At 56.4% G+C, this 14,190-nt stretch overlaps 1 protein-coding gene across 4 annotated transcripts; it reads left to right on the forward strand.

The window, feature by feature from the left end:
- Positions 1-80: 80 nt before the first annotated feature.
- Positions 81-10,766, forward strand: FANCG (FA complementation group G). 4 transcript variants are annotated; one of them, XM_067316277.1, is made up of 14 exons: positions 81-182; positions 416-500; positions 1,381-1,512; positions 2,101-2,294; positions 3,385-3,538; positions 4,779-4,909; positions 5,410-5,556; positions 6,422-6,582; positions 6,824-6,890; positions 7,364-7,701; positions 7,837-7,892; positions 8,842-8,979; positions 9,951-10,095; positions 10,478-10,766. In XM_067316277.1, the coding sequence occupies exons 1-14, from the start codon at positions 93-95 to the stop codon at positions 10,581-10,583; spliced, it is 1,944 nt and encodes a 647-aa protein (XP_067172378.1). In that variant the 5' UTR covers positions 81-92; the 3' UTR covers positions 10,584-10,766. The 4 variants fall into 4 exon arrangements, with proteins under 4 accessions (XP_067172378.1, XP_067172379.1, XP_067172380.1 ...); XM_067316278.1 differs by having other exon boundaries at positions 9,951-10,083; XM_067316279.1 differs by lacking the exon at positions 8,842-8,979.
- Positions 10,767-14,190: the final 3,424 nt, after the last annotated feature.

The following is a 14,190-nucleotide window of genomic DNA, read 5'->3' on the forward strand; positions in this document are numbered from 1 at the left end:
TGCGGGCGCTAGCCAATCAGCGGCGGGGGCCAGCCAATCAGCGGCGGGCGGGGGGGCGGGAGGAGAGCGGCGCGCGCGGGGCGGCGGCGGCCATGAAGCGGCGGCGGCGCGGGGAGGTCCCCGAGCCCGGCTGTCTCCGCGCCTGGGCGGCCGAGAGCGAGGCGCTGGCGGGGCGCTGGCGGGTGCGAGGGGGTCCCCGGGGGTCCCTGTTCTCCCTTCATCCTCCAGGGCCCTGCGGCTCCCGGTGCCGGTTGCCATGGGAACGCCCGGGCCGGGGCTCGGCCTCGGCCTCGGCCTCAGCCTGCCCGCCGGCGCTGGGCCTTGCGGCGGGGAGGGGCTGGGGGGTGCCGATGGCCCGGGCCGGCCCCGTTGCCGGCCCCGTGTCCGGCCCGGCGGGTGAGTGTGTCCCTTGCAGGCCGCGCGCTGCTGGGGACCCGGCGGAGCGGCGGCGGCGCGGCAGCAGCGAGGCGCCTTTGGGGAGCTGCTCCTGCGGATGCGGGGTGAGTGGCGGCCCCGGCCGGCTCGCCCTGCCGCTCGCCTTCCCTCCCCTCCCATCCCAGGCCCCAAGTGTGCGGGGAGTGGAAGTCCCGGTCCTGGGTGCTGATGTTTGCCTGGCCGCAGCTCTGATATCCTGACGCTTGAAACGAACCTTTGAAGAGAGGGGAATGAAATTTTTCCCTGCTGTCATAAGCTGAGCTAGCCCGTGGAGGGGTTAAGGGCCAGCCCTGACCTGTACCTAATCCTTTTGCCAGGGGTTGTGGCCGAGCTTTGGGATTTCGGGAAGAAAAGAGGCAGTCTTTTTCTGGGAAGGAATGTCAGCAGCCCAGAAGCTGCTGGGTGGGGCTGCTTGTGCCCCCATTGCACTGAGAGGCCAGGGAAGGGATTCCCAGCAGCAATAGCACTACAGAGGAAACCGAATTGGAGAAAGGTGCTATAGGGAGCAGTTAAGCAATAGAGCAGAGCAGCCCAGTATCTGGGTTGTCCTATGGCTGCGGCTGGGGAGGCAGAATGTGGGAAACCTCTGCAGAAGGATGGACCTGTAGCGGAAAGAGCACAGACTACTGACGCCCTGTTGGAAGGGCTGAAAGGCCTCTCTGTCCTGGAGGACTACAGGACCTAGATAGCAAGCCAGCTGGAAAGACACTAAGGATACTGAGGATGGTATCAGTAGTATCAGCACCTGGAGAAGTGACATCTGCTCCCACTCTGGGTAGTGCAGTCCCTGAACTAAAATCTCACCACCACAACAACAACAAAAACCTTGGCAGGAGTATTCTGTTGTCACCAAGCAGGGTGATGAAGTCTTGTCATGGTTGGTTGTAGGGTTTTCTCTAGCCACACACCTACCTCAATTCATTCTTGTGTTGGCTTTGATTACAGGGCTGCCAGCTGCTCTCACCACCTTGCCTCTGGAGCTCACTGTCCTCTATAACTCCCTGCTTTTTGCTATGGGAGCATCTGACTGTGCCATTAATGGAGAAGCAGAAGAAATACGCCAGGGGCTTCTCAGGGGTAAAGAGAACATTCTCTCTACATTCTTTCTACTTCGAATATGTCAAGTGACTGGCCAGGGGAGGGAGGACTGTGAAAAACAAAGCCTGGCTCTGTAGGGAATGGCAGGAGCATGGAGCAGCTTGAGGTCATGGATGATATGTGCATGCTGCAGCCCATGGGGATAGGCCAAAGGTTTTAAATGAAACAAATGAGTTCTCAAGGCATAAAATGCCAAGCTTCTAGCAAAGTTTTTGTTAATTATGGTGTGCTGGGTTCCAAGGAAACTCACTGAAATAGGCTGTGAGTCAGAGAGAGCTCTGCAGTGTTAGCGCTTGCTTGCTCTTGGGCTAGTGGCCTTCGGAGGAGTCAGCAAAGCTGGAGTCAAGGCTGTGAATGGTGTGTTGTCTGCTGTGGGTTAATGCGTTACCTATGACAACTCTGGTTGCTGTGCTGCTCCTGCAGCCAGTTGAGGTTGGGCAAGCTCTGTAACCCTATTCCATCCCTCGCTGGGAAGAGCCTCTGTTTGCTTGAGGCTTTCTCCCACTCTTGGGAGGCCTGTCTGTTACAGGGCACTGACCTATTGCCTCATGACTGTTTCTTTTCCAGTTCTGGAAGCTTGTGGGGCCTCCGGGCAGGATCTCAGCACTGAGGAGCTGTGGCAGAAGGTGCTGCAGGAAGTGACTGTTGAAGAACTGCAGGCACCTTTGCATCGGCTAGGTGCCCTGCAAGGAGCATGGTGGCTGGCAACCAACCGCCTGGGAAGCATCACCAGCCTCTTCCGGCTCCTGAGCAATGCTGAGGTAACCAGGCAGCAGGAGGATGCTGTGCAGCTTCTAGCTACCTACACCATCCCTTGCCAGAGTATCTGCACACTGTTACCATCCCTGCAACTGTGGAGTGCCTCCTGCATGTCTTCCTGTAGCCTTGGGGCAGCCTTAAGCCAGCTATTCCTCCTCTCCTGCTGCTTTTGCAGCCTGATCTGCTCCTCATCTGGTGCTTGTTGCTTTTCCGGGTGGCTCAAAAGTTTAGCACCAAGCCACGCTGGGGGTGAGTTGTCTGGGTGGACATGAGCCAGCCTGTGCCTTTTGCCTTGAAGGGGCAGCGTCTGAATTGCTTGCTCATGTCAGGAGACCTATCCAGCCCGTTGCTGAAGGGCTTGTATTTTTGCTTTACTGTTGTCACTGGGGATTTCCAAGCAGTCTCAGTGTGCACCCCAGCTATATCTGTGCAGACCAAAATAAACACCTGCAGGTTTTTACCTTACCTGCAGGTAAAGGACACAGAGCTGGCATAAATACTGTGTTTGTCATAAAAGCTTCTCTCCAAAATGCTGCTGTGGCATTTGGAGGCCTGAACCCATCAGTGCTTCCCATTCAGCATGAGTAGTCCTGTCCCTGGCATCCCAGCTTAGCCTAATGGCCTGCAGTGCATTAATGGGTCCCAGAATAGCTCCTGCCTGCCAGGGCCCTGGGCAGCGAGGCGCCAGCCGGGCCACTCAGGGGGGCTGCAAGGGGGCTGCAGGCAGAGTCGCAGCCTCTGCAGGGAGTAAGCTGTGAACGGCGTGACTTAGAGCAACCTTTCCTGCTGACCAGGAGGACCAGGTTACACGAAGGCTGCTGAGGGGTCCCTGTACAAATGCCCTCGGGCAGCACTTGAATCTGCCTTGCCGGGAATCCCGAAGGTGCACCTCACTCGGGTGGGAGCTGCTGCCCAGCACCAGGAAGGAATTATTCCCCAAACCAGGTTGTAGTTAGACTGAGGGGGGTGGCAGGACATAGCTCCCCAGCACAGAGTGTGCTGTCAGAGCTTGGTACCCCTCTGTTTCCCTTTGCCCCAGGACTGATATTCCCTGCTTCTCTTCAGTATTCCCCACTCTCTCTGTGTTTGCAGGACCCAGGGAGAGCTCCCTGCAGCGGAGGGAAGAACGAACTCCTCTCCCTGCTCAAGGCATGGAGAGTACCTGCCGAGGGGGACTCTGTGTCCCTAGTACAGAGTGCCAAAGACTTGAAGGAGATCCTGTGCACTGCAGCCGCCTTCCTGCAGGGTTTGTGTGGAGGGGACCCTCGTCCCTGCTGTGGCCTCCCGCTGCCCTCCTGTCCCAGGGCCCTGTCTCCCTGTCGTTATCCTGCTTGTTCTTCCCAACCAAGTCAGCCCTTGGGACTCCCTTGGGAAATGACTCAGGCTGAGCCTTTGGGTCTATGGTTTTCAGTCTTCATTTGGCATCCAAAAAGCTTCTCTGCTTTTTTGCTAGCCAAGCTTCTGCATTGCCGCAGGGCTTCTTCTGCCTGTCTTTGGCTTTAGGTAGGTGTCTGGGCCCAGCGCTGATCTTGCTAAAGCTGGAAGGCTGATGGGAGGTTATGAGGATTTTCTTTTCTTCTGTCTGTCTTCTGGTGCCTGCCTTGTTGCAGGCATGCTGCTCCTGCTGGATTATAGTGCTGCGGGAGGCAAGCGAAGCTGCTGTGCAGCCTCTCAGCCTGGTATGGCAGCAGGCTCTCATCTCTGACTATTGCATTCTGTCTGTCACGCTTGCTTGCTTGCTGTCTTGACAGCACCTGCAGCTCCTGGGGCAGCCAGCGCTGCCTTACTGTGTTCAGACTGACACTGGACCTTCCGTGGAGTAGGAAAAGTTGGAAGTTCTTGTGCACAGACCTTTCAAAAGCCTCTAGGTTGGTAATAGCACTTTCAGCAAGGAGGCAGCAGATGTGAATGTGGACGTGACTTAGGCATGTGAGGGTGTTTCCAGAGGGAAGCTTGAAACAGGGATTGAAAGACAAGCAAATAGCGTTCACCATAAATATTCATGAATTAATATCCCAGAGTATTCTGCTGAGTAATGGCCCAGATGTTCTGGAAAAAATGTTTTTTTTTCCATAATTCTGTGCGTACTTCCTCACCTGCACTGTCTCTGCTGTGCATGTATGTGCACTTGGGCCTGCCCAGCACCTACCTCTGCCTGGGCAAAGATGGGCATCTTGGTATTCCGGGCTTGGAGACTGCCCTTCTTTCCATTAGACGCTTCTGTAGAGCAGCTCGTTCTCTTTCAATAGTGTTGAACAAAAGATGGCAGCTTGGGCCAATCCTGCCCTGCGTTGCTGGTTGTGGAGGGGTTCAGGCATGTCCCTGGGACAGCAGGAAGAAGAGGGTGGACTGGGCATAGCACAGCCTGAGCTGTGGGCCTGCTCCCTTTGTGGGGGGTTGCAGGAGGGGGGTCTACATAGCCCTGTTTGCGGGCCAGGCTGTGTGGGGAGTGGAGCTGCAGAGCTGAGATGTTGGGTCTGTCGTAGGGCTGCAGGAGCTGGAGGCTGGGAACCTCCCTGCTGCCCTCTCCCTCCTCCAAGAGGCTGCTGGCGGATTCTGCTCCAAGAGGGTCCTGGCTCAGATCTACACCTGCCTCAGCTGCTGCACTCGGCAAATGGTAATGGCCAGGCCTCTCCCCTGCCAGCAAGGAGAGGGGAAGCAGCCTGCGAGCGGGGAGGGAAGGGTCAGGCTAACCTCCACACCTCCTCTGTGTGGTCAGGGCTGCAGTGGGAGGGCAGTGTCTTGAGCACAAGTTACCCTTGTGGCCCCAGCCTCCTTGGGCAGCTGCAAAATCCAAACAGGGATTTTGTCTGAGCGCAAAGTGTTGCTTCAGAGAGAGGAGAAGCTCAAACGCAGTCCAAGACGAGTTGCCTCTGATGTCTAAAGCGCTGCAGCTTAATAACGTGTGCTGCCCTGCGGTGATCAGGTGAGCTCTGTGAAGGAGCTCGATGGCATGGAGGGGGTTTGGTAGGTTGCTGGGGTATCCTGTGTGTGCGTACTGCCCTTGCTTAGTGAGGATTGTCAGAGAAGCAAGCAAGGCAGGGATCTGGATCCCAGCAAACAGTAAAGATGTCAGCAAGATGTCTTTGCAACGTGCAACTCTCCCCATTTTCTTAGGGCAAGCCTCAGACAGCCCTTCAGCACCTGAAACGGGCCCTCCAGGTGGACTTCCAGTGCCTTCCTGCCCTGTCCCACGCTGCAGCAGTGTACCATGAGCTGGGGGAGACGGATGCAGAGCTGCAGGCCCTGGCTGTGCTCTATGAGGTTTGTCTGCTGCCTCCAGTTGTGCAGTGGGGTGGCCTCAGGGTTGGTTTTTGAGACTCACACCTTCTGAGGGGCTGTTTTACCCTGAAGCAGTCTCCAAAGTAGAAGACAGTGATCCAGCCATGGTACTACCATCAGCAGTGGCTGCTGTGGCTTCAGCAGTGGGAACGGGGGAGCGCAGCTTGGTCAGGAACTCCTGCTGAGCACCCGGCTGTTGGCTGAGGCAAGACTTCTGGATTGGAGTTCATGTTCTTGATGGCTTGGGAGCAGAGTGTACACTTCAGTGTTGGAGAACATCAGTCTCTTAAAGTGTTCAGTAAAGGGGCCTTTAAAAGGCATGTTGTGGCTGTGGGAGGGTATGTGTTAGCTGTGGCAGCCTTGCTCTGCCTGGGAGGAGCAGTAAACACTGAGTTAGCTCTTCGGCCTTTCGAAATTCTGTAACACACACACACACACACACACACACACACACACACACACACAGAGCCGTGAGGGATCTCTCTCACTGCTAATAGCACAAGATCTGGTCTAACTAGGTCTGTGGCTGTGACAAGAGTTGCTGTTCCAGGCAGCTCAGAGCACCTTGAACTGAAAGCCTGACGTTCTATGTGCTGTGGGTGGCCGTAGAGATCTCCTGATGCTATGTGGAAAGCAAAAGTCTGCCTGTCTCTGTGTGATCTTGGTTGCTTTTCTTCCTGGAGGTGTCTGTGCCCTAGGTGAGTGAGAACAGCGTAGGCGTGCGTATGTGGTGTGGTACTTGTGCTTGGCTGGATGCATCTCTGGATGCCAGAAATAGCAAAGAATTGCAACTGCTTGGGATTTGACCAGTAATGTATCTACCACAGTTTCTGTTCCTGTTTTGCAGGCTCTGGAAAGAAACCCTCCAGCAGCTGCTTCCACTACTCCCTATTGTCTAATCCAAACAGAGCACCTTGTCCACACACCAGCTCTAGCTTCTCTCTTCCGCCATCGACACCCTTCCGAAGTGAAGTACCTGCTGGCCCAGAGGTGTCTCCAGGACGGGAGGTAACAGAGCTGCCTCTTGTCTGCTCACAGCATGCTGCTCCTTTGGGATCTGCAGTTTTCTTTGCGCTCCTGGATATTGTCCAGTTCAGTATTGCTGTTATAGGTCTCTTAGTCATGGGCAGCACAGACAGAGCGAGTGCAGTGTGGGGAGTGCCTGCAGGCTGGTGATTCAGGTTCCACCTGGCTGCTGGCACTTCTTGGGGTCTCCCTGCTCCTTCCACATGTCCTGTGCCTGTTGCAGGGTGGCTGATGCTGTGGAACATTATCTGGATTTTCTGGCTCTGCTTCAGGATGGGCTGCAGCAGCAGGTAGGTATCTTGAAGAGCTGCCCTGGTGCCTTGGGAGATGAGGTTTGGATCCCCACTCGAAGGACTGGTGCCAGACTTCACACCCAGACTCCCAGTTTCACCGTCTAGCTTGAGACATGAAGGAAATGAGCTGGGAGCTGGCACCTCTGACCTGTGGCACATCTGTCTTGGGATTCACACCAGAGACTGCTTGGCGCTACTGCCTGCAGAAACAGTTTTCCCTTATCTTCCAGAAGTAGTTGTTGGCCCAGTTTTGGATGTCCTTCACTTCAGGACTAGGGGTTTGCCTTCCTGGCTCTGCTGAGCCTTCTTGCTCCACGGCTTCTGCCTCCAACAGGCTCCAGCTTCTATGGGAGTGGGTCTGAGCTTTGCTGGGTGGCAGCTGTGGATCCCCAGTAAGCGTGGGGCTGCTCTGCTTGGCTGGGAGTTGTGCAGTTCTGTGTCTGAGCACTGCTGTCACTTTTCCTCCCCAGGTACCTCTGGATGGTGGATCAGCTCTGCCCAGGATACCTGAGGTGTTCCTGGAAGCAGCATCCGCCCTGGAGCAGGCCGGGAGGCATCAGGATGCCATAACCGTGTGCGAGGAGGTCGTGAGCCGGACAGCTGACCTAATCCCACAGACGTTACGAGTTGAGGAGGGGCCAGAGCAGCTGGAGTGCCCATCACCAGGGACAGAATTGGCTGGTGGTCCCCTGTCCCAGAAGAGGGAGAGTCTGTGTTGCCTTGTGTGGAGAACAGCTGCATACCTGCACCAGGGCTGGGCCTGGGCCAAGCTGGGCAAGAAGAAGGAGGCCATAACGCAGTTCAGCAGGTGATGAAGTCATGCTGCAGTGGCTGACGGGGGCCAGAGCGGAGTGCAGCTTGGCGTGGGGGCTGGCATGACTGCTTGCAGCTGACTTCCCAGCCCAAGGACAGCCCTGAAGTTCCTCTGTCCTCCCTCCCTCAGGTGCCTTGAGGATCTCTTACGAGTCCAGCTTTATCGGTCTGGTGTTGAACCAACAGGTATGACACCATACAGCTGGGCCCTGTGCAGAGTCTGGCTGTGCCTGGATCTGGTGCTTTTGGCAGTGGTGGGAAAAGGAGCAAGGCTCCAGGCCCAGTGTCACCTCTGGCAGGGGGTGCCTGTTGCAGTGTGCTGAGCTCCATGCCACACTGGAGCTTCAAGGGACCAGCTGGTTTTGTCCGAGCAGGGTTTTCCCCCAGCCCTGCCTTCTTCCCCATGTGCTAGGTGATGGTTAAGTGGGCTGTGAACTGGGAAGCTTCTTGAATCCAGGTTCCAGGGAAGAGATTTGAACCAGTTGTGCTGCTCCTGATCTTTTAAGGATTTCCCTCCACCCCTTTGTCTTTCATGGCAAATTTATTTCTTGCCTTGGAGGTGCTGTGGACACCTTGAGCACCAGTCTTCTGCAACAGGCATGGCTTGGTCTTTCCCTCCTTGTGCTTGCAGGCCTTGAGCAGGGAGGAGATCTGCAGCAAGGCTGGCCCAGAGCCTCTGGTCTTTTGGCAGCGTTTGCATGCGGAGGCTGAGAGCAGCCTTCATTCTAGTTACAGGAGGGCATGAAAGTGCCCGGTCTGCACCTCTGCGGATGGGCAGCCAAGCAAAGGCCAGGCTGCTGCTGAGGTCACTGTTAAGTCATAGCTGCATAAGGTGCTTGAAGTTCTTTGCTTTCACCCCCTACCACCTCCTGGCCTGTCCTCTCCTAGAAGATCCCCTGTTCCTTGATGGTCTCTTGCAATGCTCTTGCCATCATTTTGGGCTGTGCCTGGCAACCAGCAGAGAGGCTGAGCTTGGTCACTGGCTGGTCATGGAGCAGGACAATTGGAAGATGAACAGGCCAGGCAAATGTTTGGCCTGTCTTGACTGCTAACATGGCTTAGCCTGTTGGGATGGGTGAGGGAACGTCAGGGGATGTTATCTCCAGGTGTGTGTGTCTTTGTCTTTCCATGCCAGGGAGTCTCCTACCAGAAGTGAAGCTTCTCCAGGAGATCAGGTTGCTCTCTCTCATTGGGCGAGGTACCCAGTTCCTGGAGCTGGGGAGGCACAGGGAAGCCTTGCTGGATTTCCAGCATGGTTTGCAGATCTCACCAGGTAAGAGGCTCATTTTCGTGAGGGACAGAGAGGGTAGCCACAAGTTTTTTCCAGGGTTGCTTTGCTATTTTCAGTAAGAAGGTCTCATGTTCTAGACCTCACATTCAAATGACAAAGACTACAGCAGGGCTGCTAGCAGTGCTGCATGCTTGAGATACCCATCTGGGGCCTGTTCAGCTCATTGCCCTAGAGAAGCAGAGCAAAACTATTTCACAATGAATTTATCAGAGGGCAACTTTTCTCTCTGCTTGCAGCTTGTACTCTGAGACAGCTTGGAAGTCTCTTCTCTTCCTGCACCCAAGCCTGGTGCAGCCAGCTTTCTCCCAGAGAGATGCTGGTTTTCCAGAAAGGAGGAGCTGGATAGCTGGAATCTTGCTCCATCCTAGGAAGCTGCATGTCTTTGCCTGGCAGCTTGGAGGCTGAGGCATGTTGGGAGAGAGGGGAGCAGAATGGGGAGCTGTATGTGTCCTGAGGACAGCTAAGGCATGGCCGGAGCTGCTTGCAGGGGTGATCCCCTGGTGCCTGAGCCAGCCTTACCTGCTGGATGCTACAGTAGCACCAACACACTGTGGGTCTGTGAGCTTTGGTGGGATCATCGTAGTCAGAACTGCTCTCCGAATGCCCATCGCAGGTCTGACTGAGGCTTTCCCCCCACCCAGCCAGGGCCTCTCTTTGGGGGTGCAAGACCTGCTTGCAAGGCAAACCCTGACCCATGTCTAAGCAGCGGAGTGGCTGGCTGTACCGCAGGGCTGATGCCATCTGTCCTGGCTGCCAGTCTGGCTGCCAGCCCCAGGGTTAATTAGAGCCTGTGACATAGCCAGGAAGATCTCCTCCCCTTGACACCTCTCCTCATGCCTAGCTCCCTCATCTGGTTTCTAAACTTCTTTTGCAACGCCCTGCAATCCGCAGCAGCGCTGGGGACCTGCTCCTCCCCTGCTAAGGGCTGAATTTCCCCTTTGTGTCTTGCACAGGTGACCCTGCTGCTGCCTCCTACCTGGTGCAGGCCCTGTGGAAACTGAACCGAAAGCAGGAGGCCGCCACTCGCTGGCAGAAACTCTCAGAGAGCCCCGCTGAGGAAGATGGGCAGCAGGAAGGGCTGGGAAGGTGTGTAGCGAGGTGGGTGGAATTGCTGCTGGGCATCCAAGAGAGCTCCACAGCCCTCAGCTTGTGTTTTAAACTGTGTGGATGGTTTATCTAGCTCAGCTCTTGCCAGGCTGAAACTGCAGCACAAATGTGTCAGAGGAGCTTCCCCCCCCCCCCCCCATTTCTGCTCTGATATTCAGTGCTTAGCCAGGCTGTGGCTCTGCAGGACTCTCTGGGGCACATAAGAACTGACAAGGAGCCAAAGTCAGCCCGTCTCTGCAAGAGCAAATGGGAGAGCAAAGGCTGGGGGCAGAGCTGAGGACTCTGCGTAGTGTATGAGGAATGAACTTACTAGTAAGACTGTGGCAAAGGAATGCCGCAGTCCTTACTGCTGCAATACCCTCTTTTCTTTCAGGCGCTACCCTTTGTACTTGGTTTCATGTCTGAAGCAGGCAGCCTTCCCACATAATGAATCTCTTGCTGGAAACATACAGGATTACCTCCGGACCACAACCAGCTAACCCAGTCTCCCCATCACCACATACCTGCTGAAATCTCCCTGCCTGCACCAGGATGACATAAAGCCTTAATGGCTTCTCCAAGACTCAGAATTACTCTCGGATAAAGCTGGGTTCCCAAAGGACTGAAACAGAAGAAAGTTACTTTAAAAGTTGCTAATAAAAGTCTCAAATCTATTTAATTTATATATCTTTTTCTGTGACCTTTTTCCTTGAGTGATTCAGAGCAAAGCATTGCACTGAAGATTGTGGCCTTGACACTGCCTGGAGCCGCTGTGGGCTAGGCCCTGGGAGTGTGGGCTTCCTGCTCCTGGGAGAAAAATCTTTGCCCTTGGGAAGTCGTCACAGGCTATGCTGCTGTACAAACGGGCCAGGTCTGCGTTCCCGGCTCCAGGGAGCTATGGCAGAGCTAGACAAACAGATGAAGCAGAGGGTTGTCAGATTGTCACTCCTACCCGTGCTTTGTGCCTTGGCATTTCACTCAGTCACTGTCATTCGGAGCCCAGAAATGTTTTTGGCTGAAGCACACAGCTCTGAGGTCCCGCTGTGCCAACACGCTGCACCAGGGCTGTGCTAGCCAAGGGAGGCAGCAGGATCAGGCTCCGTCCCTGGGGAGCCAAGCCCACTGCACTGCACAGCTCTCTGAGCCGCTCGCTGTGGCAGTGGGCTAAGGTGATGGGGCCCCTGCTCCTGCCCAGTGTTTGGTGCAGCTCATTCGGGGTCAGGAAGGTCCCTCGACTCCATTAGCCAAGTCTTTGGCAGACTACGTCTCCTGCAAGAAGGAAGAAGCGGTTGGGACCTGCAGGGTAAGGAGTGAGAGCGGAGAAAGGAAAAATGAAGCGACGCAGCTCAGGAGAAGAGTGAATGAGGAACTACTCAGAACTGGCAGAGAAGGGCCTGCAGAGGTCAATCTCAAGAAAAGTGTGTTTTGGCCTACAGTTCCTTAAGGAAAATATCCTAGAGACTGAGGTACAAACTCACCTGTTACAGAGGGGATTGAAAACCCTGCAAGAGCCTGGATTGGCCAAGTTGTAACCTCAGCTATGGACTGCAAACACAAGAAGGAAGCGTGCAGGGAACGTGACTCAGAAAGAAAGTGCGTCAAAGACCAGCTGGCAGAGCAGGGTGCGCGCTGCCTGGGATACGTGGATGTCACCCATAAGTGTGGCGTGAGGGGGGCTGGTGTATGTGGGGGGAAGCACTGCAGGAGGATAAACACCTGCGAGTTAGCAGGATCTGGGACCTTCTGGGCTCAGAGCTGGTGGAGCCCAAATCCTGGGGCCTTGTGGCAGACAGGCTTCTCACGTTTGCTTTTCTCTAGTCCTGCCATACGTACTTCCCAGACTTAAAAAAGGAGGGAAGAAGACACAAGGAATTAAGTACTAGTTGGCCCTGTGGAATAGAACATCAGCTAATTAATTTATTCATAAGCACCTAGAAGAAAACAAGGGAGTGAGTGCCCACGTGGGCTGGTTGAGAACAAACGTTGGACGCATCTGGTTTCCTCCTCTGCTGTAACCAGAGGGAGTCAGTAGGGCCCGGGCTGCAGGTGGCGTGTGGCTTGGCTCTGGGAGCATTTCTGGCTGTGGGGAAACAGCATCCAGGTAGAGATGTGGGAACACGAGTGCCAAAAGGGGCTGGAAAACTGCACTTGCAGTGTGGTGGGTCACGGAGAGGTGGTGAAGGAGCTCCAGGATAGTCGCTTGGGCTTGTTCAAAGGAAGTCAGAGGTTCAAACACCTGCTGTGGCCACTGAAGGCCAGCAGTGTCTGTGCCAGACAGGAGGAGCCGCCGTGAGTGTGGCTCCAGAGGTGGGAGCAAGGGCCAGCAAGGCAACCGAAAAGGGGCTTTGAGGAGGCAGCAGCCAGCCGGCGAGGAGCAGGGGCACACAGAGCGGGTGCCCTGCGCGACTCGCTGCCCCGATTTGCTCTGCCGCAGCACCCGGCCAGCGTAGCTGGATGGCGGGGCCGGCCGTGGGATGGCCAAAGCGGGCGGCGCGTGTGCCCCAGCGCCACACTGCGCCCGCAGAAACCCGCTCGGGGCTGACGGCGTGCAGAGAGGCCGCCCCGCGGGGATGGGCACGGCTCAGGGCAACGACCCCCTGCGCCAAACGCGTGGCCTCTTGCAGCGGCTGTCCCTGCTCGAGGCAGCTGGAAACGCTCCCTCCCCACCAACGGCATGGAGCCGCGCTGAGCTATGGATAGTGCCTCTCTCCAAGGTCACCATCCACATGAGCTATTTATGCTCCAGAGCTGAAAAAACAAAACAAAACAAAACTCCTCAGGGGAAAGAAACCCCTTAGGTGCCTTTGGATCTAAGCGAAGGGCTCCGGGGAAGGAGAGCCGCAGCCACCGCCATCCCCGCGGGAAGGAAACGCAGCAGAGGGGGTAGCAGTTTGCAGCGCGGGGACCCAGCCCGACTCCCGCACGCTGCGCTGGCTGCCCCCTCAGATGCACGATGGACCAGGAGCTCCTGTCTGTGCACGGCCTTCCAGGGCGGCTTCTCCCAGCCCAGGGGAGCCCAGGGTGCTCTCGTCTCTCTCCTTCTGGGCTCCTTCTGGTCACCTTTCCCAGGCCGGCAAGGAGACACGCAGGCACTACCTGCCCTTTGGGGAAGGGCAGACCCAGAGCACGTCCCCAAAACCCTCGCTCGGAGGTCACCCTCATTAGCAAGTGCATCTCTTGGCAACCAGCTTTTGCGTATGGAGGGCCCCATCGACCACAGCGTAACCCTGCGGTGCTGGGGGCCCTTTCGGCTAAAGCAGGGGTGCTGGAGAAGGACGAAGCCCGCAGACTGCTGTGGCTGAAGCACTTTAAGAAATCACCACTCCTCGAGGGGCGCCGCGACCCCCCCGCGAGGAGCTCAGCTCCCCTTTGCCAAGGAGTTCCCGTCACCGCCAAAGCAGGGCCAGATGACGCCACTTCTTTCAGCGCAGAGGTGGCTCGGGGCCAGTTGCTGCAGCTCCCTCACAGGCAGCTTCAGGGAGCAGCCCCTGCTTTCTTCAGCCGGGCAGGCTGTGACAGGGCACCCCAGGGGCGCTTCCAGGTCACAGCCAGGCTCGGCTTCCATGCGGGGCAGATCTAAACGCATTTCCCATGCATGTGGGCCCCTAGCTGTTCTGCCACCCCTCATGGCCACAGGGCCTCCGCCTGCCCGGGGTGGGCCCTGCAACTGCGGCGGCGGCTGAGCCCTGGTGCGCTCAACACACTGATGGTGCTTTCTGAACTGTCAATCACCCGCCCCCCCTTCTGATTGGCTGCACTGCTAGTTTCCCTTTTATCGGGCATAAGCCAATCGGTAGGCGACGTTAGAACGGATCACTGTCGGGGCGGGCCATCCGCTCAATTTTCCCATTGGTCGATTTTTGCCATTGGCTGCCCGTCCCGTGTTGCTGGGTAGAACAACCACACCGGGAAGGCGCTGTGATTGGCTGATGGGCTTTGCGCTTGGCTCGTGACGGTTGGGCGGGGAAAAGAAGAGGGGAAGGGGGAGCAGAGGGAAAGTGCTTTTCCCCCTCCCCTCGATTCCCCCCATTTTTGCCTCCTGATTGGCTGAGGCGCTCGCCAGGCGGAATTTCCGATTGGCTAGCGCACGCTGTTGCTAGGCAGGCT

This window comes from Apteryx mantelli, chromosome Z, assembly GCF_036417845.1.
Source record: "Apteryx mantelli isolate bAptMan1 chromosome Z, bAptMan1.hap1, whole genome shotgun sequence".
Classification (NCBI taxonomy): domain Eukaryota; kingdom Metazoa; phylum Chordata; class Aves; order Apterygiformes; family Apterygidae; genus Apteryx; species Apteryx mantelli.